The sequence below is a fragment of the Astatotilapia calliptera genome, chromosome 15 (assembly GCF_900246225.1).
Source record: "Astatotilapia calliptera chromosome 15, fAstCal1.2, whole genome shotgun sequence".
Taxonomy (NCBI): domain Eukaryota; kingdom Metazoa; phylum Chordata; class Actinopteri; order Cichliformes; family Cichlidae; genus Astatotilapia; species Astatotilapia calliptera.
In genome coordinates, this window is record NC_039316.1 from 39,169,493 (window position 1) to 39,190,423 (window position 20,931).

Sequence of the window (20,931 nt, forward strand, 5' to 3'; positions counted from 1 at the left end):
TTGTCATTGTACAGAGTACAATGAAATTGGAGTGCCACTCCCTTGGTGCAAGTTTCAATAATAAATATAAATGTAAAATATAAAAAGTACAAAAAAAACAATCGTAAGTACTCAAACATGTATGTACATATATACAGGATAGCAGCATTAATATAATGACAGTATGAATAGCAGCATCAGTGAGTTACTACAACCATACATCTAGATCGCTGAGGTCTGCTGAATACATTTACATTTTATTCAAATACTGCCAAATCACAACTTTAGTTGCATTGATGCACTTTATACTGTAAGGTAGTGATGGCCCGCTTGAAGCTGACGCTCCGGTGCTTCAGAAGCGCTGTGTCGAAGCTTGATTTGTTTGGCCAGAGTCACGTGATCAGTGACGTCCGAAGCTTCATTTAGAGCCTAACTGCTTCGGTGTCTGATTCCCTGGTTTATAAGCAGGTGAATCATTCGCGTTTTGATGGTGACAGATAGCGAACCAGTGATCATTCCACTGGGAGATTTGGAGGCAGCGAGGAAGAGAGGAGGTTCTGTTGTGTGGGAGAATTTTGAGTTGATTTTGGTCGATCGGGTGGGTTTTCCAGCTTTGTGTTCTGGCCCTTTGATTTTGTTTGTGCGTGTTTATTATATCTGAAAACAGGAAAAGGGAAAAATGTCAATAATCTGCTTCCATAATATAAATATCATTAAATAACTTTAGAAAAACTTCCACTTGATTCTTTACATGTAATGTTGTAAAAATATATATTTTATTGTTTAATTAATCTGAAAATGTTAGTCTGCCAAATGTGCAGCAGTTGAATGTATTTATTATCTTTAGCTGATAGTTTGTGTGGTAGACTGTATAACTGCATCTCTACCAGTTTCTCTGCACTCCAGCCTCCTCTGGGCCATGTGAAGGGATTTCCCTTAAGGCAGGAGAAATTATCTCCACGAAAAGGAACAGGTTCGGCCATCGCACAGTGGAATACATTTTCTTTTTAAATAAAAATGAAAAAGGGTTACCTTAAATACATATTTTTAATTTGCAAGTTCATAAGCATTTTCTCTTCCCAGTTCACAATCAGTTCTAACCCCCAGGTCAAAAATATGTCTGGGAAAATTTCCCTAATGTAATATTATTTATAAATATACCTGTCTAACGGTTAATTGCATAAGTGCATGGAGGCAGGACCTCAGAGCAGAAGCCTACTCCATAATGTGTTGTACATTATTATATGTATTTATTATATGTAATGTGGTATTTTTCAATTATTCTATTTACCATCATCAAGAAGTCACAAGCAAAGGAAGACCACACAACGGTGCATGTTTAAACAAGGAGAGTTTATTAAACAAATAAACCACATTTTTTAACCCCCAAAAAATACACGTTCAAAGCAACACAACGGCGGCCCAATATCAGACAGAATTCCACTCTGTCGAGTGGGCAATCATTATGAAGCAGTTGGTTTTATTTTGTGGATTCAAGCTGCTCTTCATATTTTTGGCCACCAGATGTCACCAGAGAGGACTGTGTTGAAAAGCTTCGAGTAATGAAATACTTTAAAATTATATTTTGGGGATAAAATTTAGAAGATCGACCCCTAATTACCTGTTTCTTTTATGGAGAAGGAGGGCAAGTGCTCTAAATACTGCACGGCCCTAAATCTACATAAAACAGAAACCAAAGAGTACATCTATTTTACCTTTAAAGTGAAATTCAGAATAGATCGATAAGAAATAACTCGCGGTGATTTATTAATAAAGTTCGGGCTGGGTCATCTTAGCTGCAGCCCTTGAATGCAGCATAGGACAGCCCGTGAACGTCACACCGTTCTCGAAGCTACCACAGGTGAGCTCGTGCGCCAGGCCTCGTTCCTCCAACGTTTATGTCACGAGTGTCCAACTCGTCCTCGAGAGCTGCTGTCCTGCAGCTTTTAGATGCATCTTTACTCCAACACAGCGTTAATCTAATGGTTAGATGACCTCTTTAGCATGAAACCGAGTTTGGCAGAAACCTGGTAACAAGCCATTCATTTGGTTCAGCTGTGTCGGAACAAGGATGCATGTAAAAGCTGCAGGGCAGCAGCTCTCAGAAATGGAATTGGACCCTTTGGTTTATGTGACTGAACCTCGGTGTGTGGGAGATTTAGCACACAGGTAACGCCTTGTCTCACTGTTAGGTAAGCATGACTTGGATGGGGAAACGTGTAGGACCAAATAAACCTTTTCCCGCTTTAAACCTTTAGCGCAGCCTGTATGTGAGCCCGGCAGGAAACGGGGTTTACCCTCCGATGCTCCTGGTGTTTAACACATGCATACATTTTAAAAACGAAACCGTTCTACATGTAGCTGTCCTGAATTTATTATAGCTGAAAATGATAAAATCGTCTTGTAATTATTAGCATTACATTTTGCCACAGCCGCCATTTTCACCGGTTGGCTCCCAGTTTCGCTTGATTGGATTCAGAAATCTTTCACCAAAACTGGCCGAAATGATCTTGGATTCAGGCCCAAGGAGTCTTAATTTTCCGAAGCATACATGGGTCAGATCCAGCTGAAATAGAAATTCACAGAAATGTCCTAAAACCTGGAATAAACGAGTACTTTCGCACTTCCGGTGTCCTTCTTTTCGTGTTAATTGTTTTTCGAGTGGGGGGGTTGGTTGTGTCTCAGGTAAGATCTGTGGTTAACATGAGCCGGTTTCATATTTGTTTGCAAATACATGAAACTTTAGCTACTCCATGTCGAGACAGGTGTTTGCTAACAGGTTGAGATATTAGACACACTTTGGCACGATGCGGGTGACATTGAGTCTAGCAAACCACGGCGCGTTTGAAAAACTCCTTTGTTGTATTTAACTATGCTTTTGCTTTGAACCCTTCTTTCGTTCAGCTGCAGTCATGGCCACAAAAAACGTGGTTACTGAAGCTAACAGGCTGGAACCCCAGGCAGCACCCGGGGATGGAGACGCTTCTGTTCAAGTCAGGATACAAGTCGCTGTCACAGCTGCAAGCATGTCACAGAGTGACTCTGTCTCAGCCCCGCCTAAAGTCGTCCCGAGTGGCCAGCCTTCAACCTGTGCAGTGTCAGGGCCTCGCACCTCACCTCCTGTTGTGGTGGTTGCAAATGCAGGCGTGAGTGCAGGTAACCAACAGACAACGAAACAGCCTCAGAACCAGGTGGCCTCCGTGAAACAGGTTACAACCACAGGAAGGACGGTGTTGATAACTGTTCCCAGATCAGCAACTGCACAGCCAGTCACTCCTCGACTGCCACAGGCCACCTCCCCACATCTCCCAGCCAATATCCAGATACCTCCAGGTGAGCTGCACAACCCGCTGACTGTAGTCTACACTGTAATCTAGAGCTGGGCGACAGAACGATAACGATATGTATCGCGATATAACTTTTACTCGATAGAGAAATTAAGCTATCGCGATAGACCTCGCCGCTCTTGTCCTCTTAAAAAAAAAAAAAAAAAAAAAAAAAAAAGGTCAGCCAATCCAAATTAAGTATTCTGTTTGAGCAACATAAAGTTATTGCGGACCCAGATTTGTGTCAGGAAACTCGCAGGGCTCACTTGTGTTACTGGCAGCGTGTACGGGCCGACTGGGATGATGAATCTTTTATAGCTAAACTTTTCTCTTCACTCCCAAACTTGGAAAACTATCATCTCATTACTGGAGGTGAGTTTAACTTGGTTCAGGACGCTCTGCTGGATAGATCGTCAACTAAGGTCTGTTCCCTGAGTAAATCTGCTGAAACCCCAGAATCTGTCAAAACTCAGCTGTGGATCCATGGCGACATGCGAATCCTAAGACAAAGGCATTTTCCCGTTTCTCTCATCCCCACCACACATATACACGCATAGACTTTTCCTTATCAATATTAGGTTTCTCTGTGAAATTAGCCACTGGGAGTATCGTGCTATCCCCATTTCAGATCACTCACCAGTTTCTTTTGATGCGTTATTAGCGACCCCTTCTCGACCCATTAAACACTGGAGATTCAACTCTAGCCTGTTGATAAGGGATGACTACACAAAATGTTTCAGATCACAGCTTTCACGTTTCCTTGAATTGAATGATTCCACTGAAGTGTCGAGAGGTGTACTATGAGAAACGTCGAAAGCCTACATGAGAGGCCAGCTTATAGCTTTGTTTCAGCTTTCTTACACGCCCAGTGTGTTGAATAAGATCAAAGATCTAGATGGCAGATATGCATCGAACCCAGATCCTAACCTCTATACAGAACGTGTGAAACTTCAAGCCAGTCTCAATTTAACCACCACCGCAACAGCTATGGTTCAATTAATTAAGACAAAGCAACGCTTTTTTGAATCCGGTGATAAGGCAGGGAAACGTCTGGCTCCGACATAATATCGGACCCAGAGGGAATTAATTAGAGCTGGGCGATAGAACGATATAACGATATGTATCGCGATATAACTTTTACTTGATAGAGAAATTAAGCTATCGCGATAGACCTCGCCGCTCTTGTCCTCTTAAAAAAAAAAAAAAAAAAATTAAAAAAGGTCAGCCAATCCAAATTAAGTAGCGCAGAGCCGAACCAATCACAGCCGCAGCGTCACGTCGCGTGACTTGTAACGTACAGCACAAGTGCCAAGCCGCACGTGTGTTTGTTTGGGAAGCAGCCAGCGGGTAATGGAGGAAATGAGTGTGCCGACTAGAGAAATCAACCGAGCGTGACCGAAGAGAAAACAGATGATGGTTCCAACGCCGGAGAGATTGTCGAACGGAAGAGCCATAGAAGCTCCGTAGTGTGAAGGTATTTCGGCTATTTCAAGTCTGACAAAAAACAGAGTAGCTGCACTGTAAATTGTGCCGAAAGCAAGTCTGGAAATACAATAAACTGGTGCATGCGTCACACTGTGCGCCACGTTATTGTTTCGGTGAAATGAATTTCTACAATACTGTTAATTCTACTCTCTGCAGTGTTTAAATGCTTACATATACACACAGTTACTGTCCCTCCACACTTACGACTCGGTTCTGCTTCTATGCCCCAGCTTTGTTTACTTTTTCCCACCGAGGCTTCTAGACTTCTGATTGGCCAACATTTCTGCACGGTTAGGAATCTAGCGCCACCTGCTGCTTTGGCATGTTCATAGCAGCGTTTTCCTTCATTTCTGCCTTTATGTGTGGACGGGATTATTTTTAAAACGAAAACGGAAAATCTCAGTTTTCAAAAATACCCGTGTACGTGTGGACGTAGCCTCAGTCTCTGACTGGAAGCGCTAATTCGTCATTCGGCTTTTGTCAGACTAAAGTAACTGTTACAACTGTTTGAAAAGCTCAGCTATACAACAAGGAGAGATTGAGAATTTCCTTTTAGTTCTCAGTTTATTTGATATTGACAAAAGTTAGTCAGTTTTGTCTGTTATTCTGTAAAACAAACTAAGATTTATTTTTAGAATTAATACTTTGTTTCCAAGTGGAATTGACAATTTAGTCTGTTTCGTTTGTTCTATTTTGAAACTTAAACGCTTTAGCGGCTGCCTTTTGTGTAGTTTAAAATATTTGCCTTTATTTATCTGAAAAAGTCTCATGTTCCTTAAGTACATCTACCCTGTTGAACTTATTATGGGAAATAAATATTTAAATAAAAACAAGCTGCTGATTATTTCACATTTTACTTGTGAGCAACGGCACATTTAAATCTTACAAATATAGTTATTTGGCTTATATCGTGATAGATATCGTTATCGCCTGAAATGAAAAAAACATATCGTGATATGAAAAAATCTCATATCGCCCAGCTCTACTGTAATCCCATTACAGATCCTCCTTTATTATATTCCAAAACCTTGTTGGACATGTGCTGTCTATAATTTGCTAATAAACACTTCAGTTAGACGTGTCACCTGCAAGGATAATTCATCAGTTTATTGTAGTGTTTGGGCCACATTTATGGCAGGTATGATGCTGATCCGCAGTGACAGTGGGCAGCTGATGCTAGTATCTCAGCAGGCTTTGGTTCAGGCTCAGCAGGGACAAAGACTTATCAGTGGTCAACCCACCAGGATACTTGCACCGCAGGTGGGTGCATGTGCGTGGCTGCTTTTCTATGTTATTTAATAATGACAGATGTGTGATTGCACCTGTGATGTCAGCTGCATGTCTGCTGTTCAGGTGTGTGCAGCAGCTGAAAGTAAAAGGAATGAGAATGTAACAGTGATCAAGATGACGCCTACTTCCAGTTTCCAGCAAGCAGCACCAGTCCAGAAGACTGCTGTGGTAAAATTACAGGAGTCTGTTTGCAGCTCACAGTCACTGATTGCATGTTATGCAGTGTATGACTGTGTGCACCTCTGACAGTTAGTTTGTTCTTTTAGGTATAGAAAGAAAATCCAAAAAATCGATGCAATAATTACACGACTGATGGACACATTTGTTTTCATTTGAAGTATAAAAAATGTCATTTAGTGACGGTGCTTGAACTTTGTGTTAATAACAATACGTCATCTTTAATCAGTAACACTAATGAAAACAGAATGATGATGGAAAGTTGCAGTTTGATAGGATCCCGAGTTGAGTAAAAGCAGAGCTCTCCAATGAAACATAAAAAATAATGAGCAACAAACACCAGAGAGGCTCCTGCTGCTGTGATGCTGGCTTTTCTTTGCTGTTCCTGGTTTTAGTTTTTGGTGACTTTGTGTTCAGGTCATTGGTGTTGCCCCCAAACCAGCTCTTGTCCACACGGTGAACGTGGTGTCTGAGCGAGGCAGCCATGCTGGCACTCAGGCAGCAGGCGCTAAAAAGGAATCAGCGCCCACGTTTAGCAAGGTGAGTGCGACCAGGCCCAGCTCCCACCTGCACACTCAGCTTGACCTGGCTCAGCAAGAAGCCATCAAATGAGTTTTTATTTAGATTTTTACTGATACTGTTTATAAAATCCAAGGATTTGTTGTACTGTCAAAGAGGAAATCTTTTCACACAGTTTCCAGTTCAGACTAATTTTTGTAATCTTATACTGGTGTAGCCGCTTAGTTCTTCCTCTTTAAACCAACTTTGTCAGGGACAGCCAGTCAGAACAGAGTTTGAGTTAGGAGTGCAGGAATCCATATGAGGGATATCCTCTCACGAAACACACGACAAAAAGCAGCCACAAATTGAGTTTTTAGAGTAGATGATAACAGCTGAGATAACAGATGAGATGTGATTACTAAATATTTCACCAACAGGAGACGCTGGAAAGTGTGAAGAAGTGCAAGAACTTCTTGGTAACGCTGATCAAGCTGGCCTCCAGTGACTCCAGATCTGTGAACGTGGCTAACAATGTCCAAGCGCTGGTCAGGAGTCTGCTGGTACATCTCTGAAGACACTTTGTTTCTCCTGTTGTTTTTAACCTTGTTTACAAAAAGTATTGTTACTAGGCAGACTGAAAGAGGCTTGTTGGTAAGAGTTAATAAGTTGTTGTATTCTTGTGCTACACGTTTGTAATTTTTAATTCTTATCATGAAGTTCATTATTAAATTACCAGCTTATTTATTTATTTATTTATTGATGAATTTTTTTACCTGCAGGAAGGAAAACTGGAAGCAGAAGCGTTTACGGAGCAGCTCTATGACACGTTGAAGTCGACTCCACAACCCTGCTTGGTGCCTTTTCTCAAGGTATTGAGAAGTAAAGCCCGTTGCTTCCTCATCTCCAGATGTCTGTGATTGATTTAAAAATAAAAACCTTTTTGCATTTGTGTAGACTGCGTTACACTTTGCTGAAAGGATGTGAATCACATTGATCATAGCTAGACTGTTACATATTTAGCTGATGACATTTCTGTTTCCTCATTGCCACCAGAAAAGTCTTCCTGCGGTGCGTTGCCTTACTGCAGACCCCCAGTTATTCATCCAGAAAGCTTCAGCTTCCACACCCCCTCCCTCAACACCGTCCTCCAGCATAAAGCAGTCCAACACTGAGATAGGAAAAACCCTCCAGAACAGGCAGCAGGTAACCAGATGCAATATTTTATGGGGGGGAATTTGACATTAATTGTACCAAACATAAACCATGTCTGATCTGTGATCTTATTCATGGATGTTGACGTGATTAAAGGCATTGCTGAGCAGCACTGTTGTATTTGCAGCATCCATGGAGGTTCACAGTTTAACAAAAGTGAAATTCACTGACTTGAAATGCAAAAAGAAAAATCCAGCTGTGCAGTCGGCACAAGAATATATAGTCAAAACAGAAATCAGAGATGGTATACTGAGGAGGAATCGTGCTGTTTTAAATGCATTAAAATGTGGACCTGACTTTGGTCGTCTTGTATTTGCAGGACTGACAGTAAAAATATTTCTTCTTAGGAACATCCTCATGTTACATTAAGCATCCCACAGCTTTTCACGTTGCTGTGAAAGTGGATTAACATTAATGAGGTGTGTGTGCGTGCATGCGTGCGTGCGTGCGTGTGTGTGTGCGTGCTCCGATTACCTGATTACACTGAAGAACTTAACATGATGCAACCTGAAGTAAGACATTTGAAATTATCCCACCTTTGTTTTATTGATTTCAGCCATGACACACACAGTTAGCAACAGCAAAGTCGATTTTGATTTCAGAACAATGTATGTCCATTATACCCTCCAACACCCCCCAATCCTGGATTCTTCCTCTTCCAGGTCCACACTAAACAAGACACGGCAGAGATCCAGTCTCCACACATAAAAATATCTCAAGCCACATCACCCAGTCACACACCCACACACACAAAAGAAAGTGAGTAACAAGCATAACCAAAAAAACCAGAAACTTCATAATGTCGCCTCGCTCAGTTCACTTCAGTCTCAGGAAGTAAAGTAATAGTGTCCACCAGTAAGAGAAATGATTTCCAGGTTTTGTTAAATTTCCTAAATGATATGAGTGCCTGCCGGCCGTGAACCCCGTCTGATCGAAGGAGATGATTTGTGGCAGAACACGTTGTAGCCAAAGTGCGAGAATTTAGAAAGTATTTTAAAATCAATATTTAAAAGAGGAATTGGTCCATAACTGCTGCACAACAGAGGATCCTTGTCTTTTCTCAAGATTAAACAAATAGTAGCTTCGGACAAAGTCTTGGGTAATTGACATTTTGAAAAGGCTTCATTATACATATCTTTCAACAATGGTGCCATAAGATCAGCATTGGCTTCATAGTATTCTGCAGAGTAGCCGTCAGGGCCCGGCAATTTACCCGTGCTTGAGGATTTAATGGCTTCTTGCACCTCTGCTACAGTAATTGGTCCCCCTAATCCCTTCGTCAGATCTCTATCTATTCTTGGAAAATGTATATTTTGGAGAGTTTCTTCTGATAGAGGTGGAGAGCTTGAAGTGTACAGATCGAAATAGAAACAAACAAATACTTCATTAATTCTAGAGCTGGGCGATATGAGATTTTTTCATATCACGATATGTTTTTTTCATTTCAGGCGATAACGATATCTATCACGATATAAGCCAAATAACTATATTTGTAAGATTTAAATGTGCCGTTGCTCACAAGTAAAATGTGAAATAATCAGCAGCTTGTTTTTATTTAAATATTTATTTCCCATAATAAGTTCAACAGGGTAGATGTACTTAAGGAACATGAGACTTTTTCAGATAAATAAAGGCAAATATTTTAAACTACACAAAAGGCAGCCGCTAAAGCGTTTAAGTTTCAAAATAGAACAAACGAAACAGACTAAATTGTCAATTCCACTTGGAAACAAAGTATTAATTCTAAAAATAAATCTTAGTTTGTGTTACAGAATAACAGACAAAACTGACTAACTTTTGTCAATATCAAATAAACTGAGAACTAAAAGGAAATTCTCAATCTCTCCTTGTTGTATAGCTGAGCTTTTCAAACAGTTGTAACAGTTACTTTAGTCTGACAAAAGCCGAATGACGAATTAGCGCTTCCAGTCAGAGACTGAGGCTACGTCCACACGTACACGGGTATTTTTGAAAACTGAGATTTTCCGTTTTCGTTTTAAAAAATAATCCCGTCCACACATAAAGGCAGAAATGAAGGAAAACGCTGCTATGAACATGCCAAAGCAGCAGGTGGCGCTAGATTCCTAACCGTGCAGAAATGTTGGCCAATCAGAAGTCTAGAAGCCTCGGTGGGAAAAAGTAAACAAAGCTGGGGCATAGAAGCAGAACCGAGTCGTATGTGTGGAGGGACAGTAACTGTGTGTATATGTAAGCATTTAAACACTGCAGAGAGTAGAATTAACAGTATTGTAGAAATTCATTTCACCGAAACAATAACGTGGCGCACAGTGTGACGCATGCACCAGTTTATTGTATTTCCAGACTTGCTTTCGGCACAATTTACAGTGCAGCTACTCTGTTTTTTGTCAGACTTGAAATAGCAGAAATACCTTCACACTACGGAACTTCTGTGGCTCTTCCGTTCGACAATCTCTCCGGCGTTGGAACCATCATCTGTTTTCTCTTCGGTCACGCTCGGTTGATTTCTCTAGTCGGCACACTCATTTCCTCCATTACCCGCTGGCTGCTTCCCAAACAAACACACGTGCGGCTTGGCACTTGTGCTGTACGTTACAAGTCACGCGACGTGACGCTGCGGCTGTGATTGGTTCAGCTCTGCGCTACTGAATTTGGATTGGCTGACCTTTTTTAATTTTTTTTTTTTTTTTTAAGAGGACAAGAGCGGCGAGGTCTATCGCGATAGCTTAATTTCTCTATCAAGTAAAAGTTATATCGCGATACATATCGTTATATCGTTCTATCGCCCAGCTCTAATTAATTCCCTCTGGGTCCGATATTATGTCGGAGCCAGACGTTTCCCTGCCTTATCACCGGATTCAAAAAAGCGTTGCTTTGTCTTAATTAATTGAACCATAGCTGTTGCGGTGGTGGTTAAATTGAGACTGGCTTGAAGTTTCACACGTTCTGTATAGAGGTTAGGATCTGGGTTCGATGCATATCTGCCATCTAGATCTTTGATCTTATTCAACACACTGGGCGTGTAAGAAAGCTGAAACAAAGCTATAAGCTGGCCTCTCATGTAGGCTTTCGACGTTTCTCATAGTACACCTCTCGACACTTCAGTGGAATCATTCAATTCAAGGAAACGTGAAAGCTGTGATCTGAAACATTTTGTGTAGTCATCCCTTATCAACAGGCTAGAGTTGAATCTCCAGTGTTTAATGGGTCGAGAAGGGGTCGCTAATAACGCATCAAAAGAAACTGGTGAGTGATCTGAAATGGGGATAGCACGATACTCCCAGTGGCTAATTTCACAGAGAAACCTAATATTGATAAGGAAAAGTCTATGCGTGTATATGTGTGGTGGGGATGAGAGAAACGGGAAAATGCCTTTGTCTTAGGATTCGCATGTCGCCATGGATCCACAGCTGAGTTTTGACAGATTCTGGAGTTTCAGCAGATTTACTCAGGGAACAGACCTTAGTTGACGATCTATCCAGCAGAGCGTCCTGAACCAAGTTAAACTCACCTCCAGTAATGAGATGATAGTTTTCCAAGTTTGGGAGTGAAGAGAAAAGTTTAGCTATAAAAGATTCATCATCCCAGTCGGCCCGTACACGCTGCCAGTAACACAAGTGAGCCCTGCGAGTTTCCTGACACAAATCTGGGTCCGCAATAACTTTATGTTGCTCAAACAGAATATTATTACGAATAAGTATGGCTGTCCCTCTAGCCTTGCCGTTAAATTTGGAGTGATATATAAGTCCCGATCCAGTTTCTCTTGAGTCGCCTCACTTCTTTGTTGCAGAGACGCGCCTCTTGAAGAAAAACCACATCTCCTTTCAACTGCTGTAAATGCGCCATGACTTTGTTAGTTTTGGTTGCATTTCCTGCACCCCTCACATCCCAGGAGACGATTCTAAGACCACTGATTGTGTTCAACATACCTTACTGTAGTCAGACGGGTCTATGATTTGTTGACTTGGCTAAGTTGACAGTGGCCGAGGGAAGACTGCTGTCTGTACTTGAGGTAATAGACTGTGAACAGGAAGGAAAAAAAACAAAACACCGGACTAGGGATGGGTATCGTTTAGGTTTTATCCGATACCGGTGCCAAACCGGTATTTTTGAAAGGGTGCTCGAACCGGTGCCTAAAAAATGGAGAACACAAAATTGGTCCAAAAACCTCTCATGTTCAGCTGTTTTTTTTGTAAAAAGATAACAATGTTAGCCTTTTCTGCAGCTATGGGGCATATATGGTATCACTCTTGGCTGGAAGCAGTGCTTAAACAATGGAAAAAACACAAACTTTGTCCAAAAACCTCTCATGTTTAACTGTTTTCCACTTTTTCTTTGGTCATTTTAGCCTTTTTGTCCAGGGTGAAGGGAGTATCTGCCATCAAACAAGAAGACAGCAGCATGTAGCTATGATGGTGTTTGCTAGTTCACCTTACATGCATTAATGTAATAACGTGGTTAGCCTACTCAACGTAAATTACACACGAACAACATGAAGCTACTCACGCAGAGAAGAACGGCTGCTGCTGCATCATCATCCTCATCATTCCTGCTACACTGGCAGGGCTAGGGGCCAGGACTCTCCTCTTCGGGTTTTTGGGGGATGTTGCTAACTCCGGGTCCGATAACAGGCACCACACCCGCAGTAGATGTCCTCGGTGTGAGGTCTCGCAGCAAGCTATCAAATACGGTGCATTTCTCGGCTTTTAAAAAAAAAAACCGCTATGCGTCGCCAGGTGTTTCATCAGATTCGAGGAGTTACCTCCTTTGACAGTATCACAGTATCAGCTTAAAGCACTTGTTGCTGCTGAGTTTGCATCTTTTGCTGTGAAGTACAGCCAGACTTTGACCGCTTCGCCTTGGGCGTTTTTAATCTGTAGCTCTGCTCTAAAAGAACGTACGTACCTGAACCCGCCTACTGTCCTCGGAAACGTAAAATGATTGGCTAGAAGTGAATCACAGCTCAGGAAAAAAAGCACCGAAATGTGCGCTGCTTTTCGGTCTGGTTACTACCGTTTATGTCAGAACCGGTGCCGTCATGGCACCGGATACCGGTACCCATCCCTACACCGGACAATACAAATACACATGGAACGACATAAACTGGACCTGGAAACCCCTGAAAACAAAACTTGCAAGTGTCCACTGCACAGCAGGGTGTAAACGTTCCCCTGCAAAGACTTCGCCATCACCACTCTATCTTCCCTGTGGCGGCTAAGGTCTCACTATGAAAATACACCTTGTCCTTGTTCTACTAGAAAAATTGAGAACCAGGTTGTATCTTACTATACAAAAACACACAAAAGAAAAACACACAAAAAATCAGAGGTGTTGTTGTCCAACATTTGAAATTATAGTTAAGATATTAAGAGCCTTTTTTATTATATTTATACAAATGTGTATGAGATATTTAGATGGCATAGAAACTTACAGCTGGAGTCATTTTTATGATCATAGTGTTGGATTTATGATGATGACCTTTTTTTAAAATGCAGGTTTTCCAGCCTCGAGGAGTGGCTCTGAGACCTGGCCTGACGACATTAGTCCAGTCCAGAAATTGCATATCTAAGAAACCCACCACTCGGCCCATAGTGGGATACTCGGGAAAAAACTTCTCAGGTAAACTTTGTTAAAATTTAGATTTGGAGCCACGTCGAGGTGAACACAGAACTGATCAATCAGCTCTAGTTGTTTATTTCATTGTGAGGGTGTTGTTTTGTTTTTTTAATAATTGTACACAGTCAGGGTGCTTCAGTGTGTCCTCACAATGTTTCAGGAGACCTAAATGTGTTTTTTAGGCTTTAGAAATTCAAAAGTGTAGTGGAATTACATGTACAGACCGTATGACACCAAGAGACGCTTGCATGACCCTGGCGTGCTCTCACTCTTTATGCATTTTGCTGTTTTATAGGAGGTTTTTCGGTAAAGCAGCCCTTCCCTCGTGAGCCACCTAATTCTACCAAATTTGCATTCAGAGACAGTTCAGGATCTTACAAGTAAGATATAAAGTTCACACATTTGAGACTTTAATAGGAATTTTGTGGTGGTTGGAATCGGTGCACTATGGGGTGGATGAAAGGAAGTGTGTAAAAGCAGCCCTACATCCAGCTGTTTGTCCTTCAAAGTTGAGCTGTGCTGGTTCACACAGCTCGCACCCTTCATATGCACAATCCGCCGTCACAGAGAGGGGGTGTCTTCATCTGTGGCAGGTGGTTGTGTGACATCTGAGATCCAACAGTCACCTAATGTTGCATGATGAGAGAATATTAAGCAGCAGTCTAACTGCAGCAGCAACATTTAATCACAAACGTCCTCAGCACAAATGTGTGTTGTGTCCCAGAGAAGATGATGATATTAATGACGTCACCTCCATGGCTGGAGTCAACCTGAGAGAGGAGAACGCACAGATCTTGACCAGCACGGTTGGTGCTGTGGTGCAGTCGTGTCAGGATCAGCTGTTCCTGTCCACTCACCCGGTGCTCAGCAGAATCCTTCACACAGGTACAAGATCCACACTGAGACACATGTTTATTACAGACACTGTCTCAGACTAGTCTCTGAGACTCCCAGGATGTGATATTGTCATGCACCCTCTGTTAGGACAGGCTCTGGGAGTAACCGATGTTGGTCCAGATGTGGTTGCTTTGGTTTCTCATGCTACTCAGGAGTTTCTTCATGGGCTGCTGGAGAAACTCACTGTAATGGCAGAACACCGCAAGACAGCCCTGAAGGTAAAGATGTAAAACACAGGCATGAATAAGACCCGAGCAGGGATGCATCTACTAACGCCACGAGGTGTTAATACATGCATCAGCCGCTCATCTGAAAAACCCAGCTGAGGTAATGTCCATCTAGTTTACTGTGGCATTCCTGGTGCTTGGCACTTGTTAAGATGTTGTTAACAAGATGTTATTTTGAAGCACTATCATATACTTTATATGGAGACATGGCCTGCAAAGGACCGTGAACCTGTGGCAAACTAATGCAACATGTGGTCCCTTTGTGTTAAATTTGTCTTTCAACAGCAGAACTCGTGGCACACGCAAGTCAGTGACGTTCGTTCTCAGCTTCGCTTCCTGGAGGAAATTGAGACCTTGCAGAAGAAGAAGAGAGATGAGGAGGAGAGGGAGAGATTGCTGCGTTTTGCCAGAGTAGGTGAAGCCAGAATAAGGCTGCACTCTTATCAAACCGAGAATTTTACAACTCTAACACGATTAGTGTTTTTAGATTCAATGTGTCTTTGAAAACAACTACTGAGAAGAGTTTGTGCATTAAATCCTGGATTACATGTCTGGTTGTGATCACAGAGTCGCTCTCACACTGAAGATCCAGAGTATCAGCAGCTCAAGCAAAAAGCCAAAGAGGTGCGTTTCCTTCTCTAAAACCTCCACAGGAGTCATTCTTCCACCTGCCCCCGTTTATGTTGGTGTTTGTGAGCTCTGCTTACTCTGGGAGGCAGAAACTGTTGTTCTGACTGCAGGTTGGAACTGTGAAGAAAGAACATGTATATAACATGAACATTGCCACTATAAGTCCAAATTTAAAGGCTTGATTGTTTTTTGAGCCACATGTGACCACTTTTCAGATAAAAGTCAACTTAAAATTATCAGGAGGGTGTCAGGTAACACTACTGGTTAGTACGCATCATCCATAGACTGTTTGACTTCACAGAGGGAGGGATTGTAAACCTTAACTGAACAATGCTACATGTGGGCTGAATACAGATCAGCTGAAAGGGAAGGACAGGCGAAGTAACAGCAGTAAGAGTGGCCGAGGTGACCTGCTGTTCCCGTCCCACAGACTAGCAGTGCATCATCACGGAGATGAAGTCTAGAAGACTCGAGCAGGCCTGTGTCAGTCGAAGTAGCCACACCTCTGTTAATTCTGAAGCCTTGATAAGATTTAGTCTGTTCAGTTGTAGTGAAGGAGAGATGCAGCCCACAGTCATTCATGTTCCAGGCCATAAGCTTCTCTATTCTGCTGGAAATCTGGGTCATTGTGGGAACGGCAGTTCGTATTTTATCGCTGGCTTCGTTTCAGCATCAGGAAGTCAAACTCTGTAAGTCCCTGCTACTTTTCATGCTAATTGTTCGTTTAATAATACGATGGTGTGTGTGATGTTTTTGGCTGGCAGGAGACGGAGTAGTGTGAGGAAGATGAAAGGCAGCGGTAGCACTGCGGCTATTTAAGGAGGCGGAAACGCCACACATGGCGTGTTTAGCTGTAGCTGTGTAGCTCGCAGCCATCACGCCCCCAGAGGCTTCTCCACAGCAACACAATCTGTTCATTTACATGCCCTCCCACCCCCACACACACACTCAACCTCTGCACTGCACACAAGCTAGCACTTTGCCAAGTCTGTACCTACACAAGTACTGAGAGTATGAGTAGGTACAAACTGAAAGGATTCCCACTGGTGAATATCGTGCCTTTAGTGACACGCACTTAACAAAGTTGGTGTGGATTTGATTAACAAATCTTTGCCATAATTTGTCATATATATTTAGCTACAGCTGCCTCATCAAGCAAAGTGCATTTGCCTCTAAACCCTGGCTTATATATTGCATGTATAAAACAATGACAGTGTGTCCACGTATGCATACAGAAAATATGTGTGAAAACATAAATGTTTACGAATTCGTTGTCTTCTCTTTTCAGTTGCAACAAATAGAGGAAGCTCAGCTGCAGCAGAGGGAGGCCAACCTCGCTGCTCTGGCTGCCATTGGCCCTCGCAGGAAGAGACCCCTGGATCAGGCCGACAGCCAGGTGGGTGCACAAAGTTTTGTTTTCTATTCTTTTGTGGTCTGAATGGATCATTTCAGAAACATCTTTTCTAATTTGATATCTGTGAATGTTTAACCTGCTGCTGTAAAACTGCTGCCCTCCTCAGCTGATGAAGACACAGCAAATCTAGAACCTGCTGCAGTTAGCCTGTATAAGACTGTTAGTTTAGCTCATTGAGTCTTTAATTCTTTGTGTGTTTAAGTCGCAGCGCTTCAGGCTGTAGGTTTATAGATGGGGACGCTCTGTTAGCTGCACACTCTACCCGCTGCCTTTGAACTCCATTACCCAGAGGAAAAGACTGCGTGCCGCCTCTGTTTCCTCTCGCTGCTGCAGGCCTTCCTCCACGTCTGTACAGACTTTACCTCAGCTAGTTCAGCAAACATTGACAGGAAGCATGGAGTAGTGATGGAGAGAGCGCCATCTTTGCACAGATGTTCTTTTTCAATATCGAGTTAGTGCTCAGATCACACATCAGTTATGTTATCAGTAACCAGAAGAAGCCTTTCCCCTTCATTTTAAAATGTTTTAGACATGGTTTGAAATGAGACTGATTTAAGTGTGATCGCGGAGAATATTTGAAACCTTGTTACAAAGGCAAAGCAACATATTAGCTACCTAACAGGAAAGATGCTGTTTTAAAACCTGCCAATGAGATTATTTTTATTATGTCAGGATAATTACGAGCATAAAACTGAACGAGGGAGACGTCCTCTCCGTACTCTTGCTGGTGGATGGATCATCACCTCTGGGCTGCTTTGTTTTAAGAGATCAGATTAAATTAAATCTGTAGCAGCCAAGCGAGCTGAAGAGCAGGAGCATGTGTTTATGTCGCAACACAACCAGCAGGTTCATGCAGGGAGGGTAACACAGAAACTGTGTCTGTGTGTCAGGTGTGTGTGCTGCCCAGACCAGGTGTTCACAGAGTGACCCGGCTGATCCTGAAGGATCTGCTGGTGTGTATGGAGGAGGAACCCTTTCTGCGTCACTCTCTCACCCTCTACAAAGCCATGCTTTGATCAGCTGATTGTCTTCCTGCAGTTGATCTAAAATAATTTGTTGGAGTCCTCGTTTTGTGATATTCTGTTTTGCTTTTTGTCACGGTCGGGTTCAGCTGCATTTGAATCGCAGTCAGTTTTGGTTTTGCTGTTGTTCTGTTGGAAAAACTAAATGTGAAAGTGAGCACAGCTGTGTGTCCGTGAGCTGTGTGGAAAAAGTAAAGTGACTGTGGTTTCCTGCTGGATTGTTGGGTTTTTTCCACGATTAAAAACATGTTGAAATTGCACATCTCACTGTGTCTTTGTTTCTTACCTACAGTTGCAGATTCTTTCCTCTGCGACAGAAGACTGTAGTGCAAAGGAAGTTTTGTTGCTTAACCAGGAAACTGTAGTTTTACCTCTGAGTTTTTAGGGTCATGAAGGTTCAAAAAAATAATAAATCGGAGTCTCAGGCTGACTCTGGACCCCGGAGTCAGTAGCTTGAAGCAGCCCAACTAAATATTCACTTGCACTTATTAAGGAAAGAAATTAAGGACATTCTTCACTTCTTACTTTTTTCTCTTCTTCGCTGCAAGTTGTGAGACCATGACATGATTTTTCTCATAGTTTGTAAAATATACGATCTACTGCCAGGATACCTGTCCATGAACCTGGCTAAACTGGGAAACCCTGAGTTGAGTAGGTGATCAGCTGTGTGACTGCTTGATGTGAGGGTAAGTGTAGCTGGTCAGTGCTACAATTACTTAAAGACTTGATTTGTAATATGGGCTGTTGGCACGATGCTGTCAGTCGGATAGCTCATTGCTGTAATTAAGCGTAGCTGAACTCAGTGATGCGGTGCAGTTCTGGCCTGTCGCTTGCATCCACACCAACAGCCAGGGAACAATCTTAAATAACCTTAGCAAGATGTTTTCAGGTAGCATGAAGAAGCACCAGCCCGCTGGAAGCGCCCACAAACCTGACATTTCTAGTCTTACAAAACTTCAGAAAATTAAGTCAGATGCCAAAAATCTGAGCTTTCCTGCGATTGGCTCCTAATGACTTTGTATGCTCAGTCACTGAATACAACTTTAAGTTTTTGTCAAACAGAATCTCCATTAGACTCAGAAATAGGGCTGCCACGATTAGTCGACTAGTCACGATTACGTCGACTATCAAAATCGTCGACGACTGATTTAATAGTCGACGCGTCGTTTGAAACTTTGTAAGATCACAAAAGACGCAGGAATAAGTGGCAGGATTTAAGAGTGTAATAACGGACTGAAACAGAAGATGGCAGCATTGCATGTACAAGGATGTCAGCTACCGTTAAACCCCGAAGAAGAAGAAGCAGCTGTGTCCCAGAATTCATAGCGCAGCCCAGCTCAGTTTCCAACAATGGCGGCAGCTAGTTAGTTTTAATGTTACTCTTATTATTCTTTCTGGGTCACAAAATAAACGTTTAACATATTTTCAGGCGAGAATGTAGCTGTGTAAACCTCAAATATCTGCTCAGTTTATCAGGACACCACATATTTTCAAAAGCGCTCCGACGTTTTCGGAGACGTCTGTTACCCACTAGCTCGATAGCGAGCCGGGGGCTAGGCTCACTAGCGCCGTGAGAACACCGGACTCCCGGCAGATCGTTTTCAAACCCACCGCCGTCTTTCGCTACTCAGGTTAAATATATATGAGTCACTTAGATAAATTAAAATGTTATTGTTTGGCTTTTTTTTTTTTTAGTATTTTATTTGTTCCTGAGTAAATCTGTTTGTCTGAGATTAAAGTTATAGTTTTTACACAGCTGAATAAACGTCAAGCAGACAGCTGATCATCAGAAGTGTGAGATGCTCGAGAATTTACTCCGGTGTCCTGTTATATTTTAGATAGCAAGGAGTTTATTAAACTTCACCGAAACAATCTGCAAATTTCATTAAAATTCAATAAACTATCATCTTGTCTTTATTTTTAGTTAGCACAGACCTTAAACACTTAAAGCTGTAAGCTAATGATAGTTATATAAGAGCAGATGCTGCTGGTGCAATAAGCTGTACGTTTTACATTCAATGGATGATGATCTGATTAGTCGACTAATCGCAAAAATAATCGGTGACTAGTCGACTATCAAAATAATAGTTTGTGGCAGCCCTACTCAGAAACACACTACGTAACGTTCATTAGCTAATGACTTGTTAATATTTAACTGCAGCCTCCGCAGTGAGACAACAATAGACTCTATAAAAGATGAATTTTACCACACGAGTGTCACCGTGGCCACGGTCGACTCGTCTCCATTATGACGCTAACGAGACCATAACTGAGAAAGTGAACAAAGTGGTGCAACAAATAGGTCTGTAAGATTAAAAAGACCATAAACTCCATCACAAAAGCATTGACTGAGATTAATGGATCAAGCAGCGGGGCTATTTTCACGTACAGCTGATCCCAGCACTGATCCTGCTGCTTGTTGCACTGCAGAGTCCAGTTCAGTGCTTACAGGTGTTTGTACATGAGCCCAGAGTGAAGGACAAATGTGAAAATGTTCTCTGGTTCACATAAACCTGGAATCACATCTCGGATCATCAGCAGCCTAACAGCAGGGATTTCTTTGCTCTTTGTTGGCGTCGAGTCTTTTAGTTTTCCTTCTGACACCTCTTATATGGTAAATGGCCTGTATTTATATAGTGCTTTACTAGTCCCTGAGGACCCCAAGGCGCTTTACATATCCAGTCATCCTTCACACACACATTCACACACTGGTGATGGCAGCTACATTGTAGCCACAGCCACCCTGGGGCGCACTGACAGAGGCGAGGCTGCCGGACACTGGCGCCACCGGGCCCTCTGACCACCACCAGTAGGCAACGGGTGAAGTGTCTTGCCCAAGGACACAACGACCGAGACTGTCCAAGCCGGGGCTCGAACCGGCAACCTTCCGATTACAAGGCGAACTCCTAACTCTTGAGCCACGATCGCCCCGCTCTTACTCCATTTTAGATCTATGCTGTGACTAACAAGAAAAGACAAGTAGGGTTATAAACATGTCTGATGGATGAAGAATGACATATTTAAATCCCACTGCTTTGTTTTTATAGATCTGTTTCAACGTTTTCTCTCAGTAATATTAGTTGAAGGCCAACATGTGGCACACGAGGCAGCTGTGCCCATGACCACAGATCAACACTGCAGTCGATTATGGAGACGCAGTGATTATAGCTGTGGAC

The 20,931-nt window shown here is 42.4% G+C and overlaps 1 protein-coding gene across 10 annotated transcripts; it reads left to right on the forward strand.

Moving 5' to 3' along the window:
* The first annotated feature begins 1,764 nt into the window (after positions 1–1,764).
* On the forward strand, positions 1,765–18,015 carry LOC113007084 (transcription initiation factor TFIID subunit 4-like). 10 transcript variants are annotated; one of them, XR_003269849.1, is made up of 16 exons: positions 1,765–1,840; positions 2,884–3,312; positions 5,929–6,050; positions 6,144–6,248; positions 6,675–6,797; positions 7,196–7,318; positions 7,538–7,627; positions 7,812–7,961; positions 13,445–13,568; positions 13,861–13,945; positions 14,290–14,450; positions 14,550–14,680; positions 14,975–15,100; positions 15,257–15,313; positions 15,865–16,008; positions 16,608–16,671. XR_003269849.1 is itself a non-coding variant. In XM_026143446.1 (16 exons), exons 1-16 carry the CDS (start codon positions 1,789–1,791, stop codon positions 17,747–17,749), a joined length of 2,112 nt encoding a protein of 703 aa, XP_025999231.1. In that variant the 5' UTR covers positions 1,765–1,788; the 3' UTR covers positions 17,750–18,015. The 10 variants fall into 10 exon arrangements, 9 of the variants coding, with proteins under 9 accessions (XP_025999231.1, XP_025999232.1, XP_025999236.1 ...); XM_026143446.1 differs by lacking the exon at positions 15,865–16,008 and adding an exon at positions 17,624–18,015 and having other exon boundaries at positions 16,608–16,715; XM_026143447.1 differs by lacking the exon at positions 15,865–16,008 and adding an exon at positions 17,624–18,015 and having other exon boundaries at positions 14,978–15,100; positions 16,608–16,715.
* Positions 18,016–20,931: the final 2,916 nt, after the last annotated feature.

Bases quoted from the DNA above. Each gene is read 5' to 3' on its own strand.
- LOC113007084 (XM_026143446.1), top strand. From the start codon at position 1,789: ATGCAGCATAGGACAGCCCGTGAACGTCACACCGTTCTCGAAGCTACC. The intron at 7,319-7,537 runs GTACATCTCTGA...TTTTACCTGCAG, and splicing joins CGCTGGTCAGGAGTCTGCTG to GAAGGAAAACTGGAAGCAGA. The intron at 14,451-14,549 runs GTACAAGATCCA...ACCCTCTGTTAG, and splicing joins CAGCAGAATCCTTCACACAG to GACAGGCTCTGGGAGTAACC.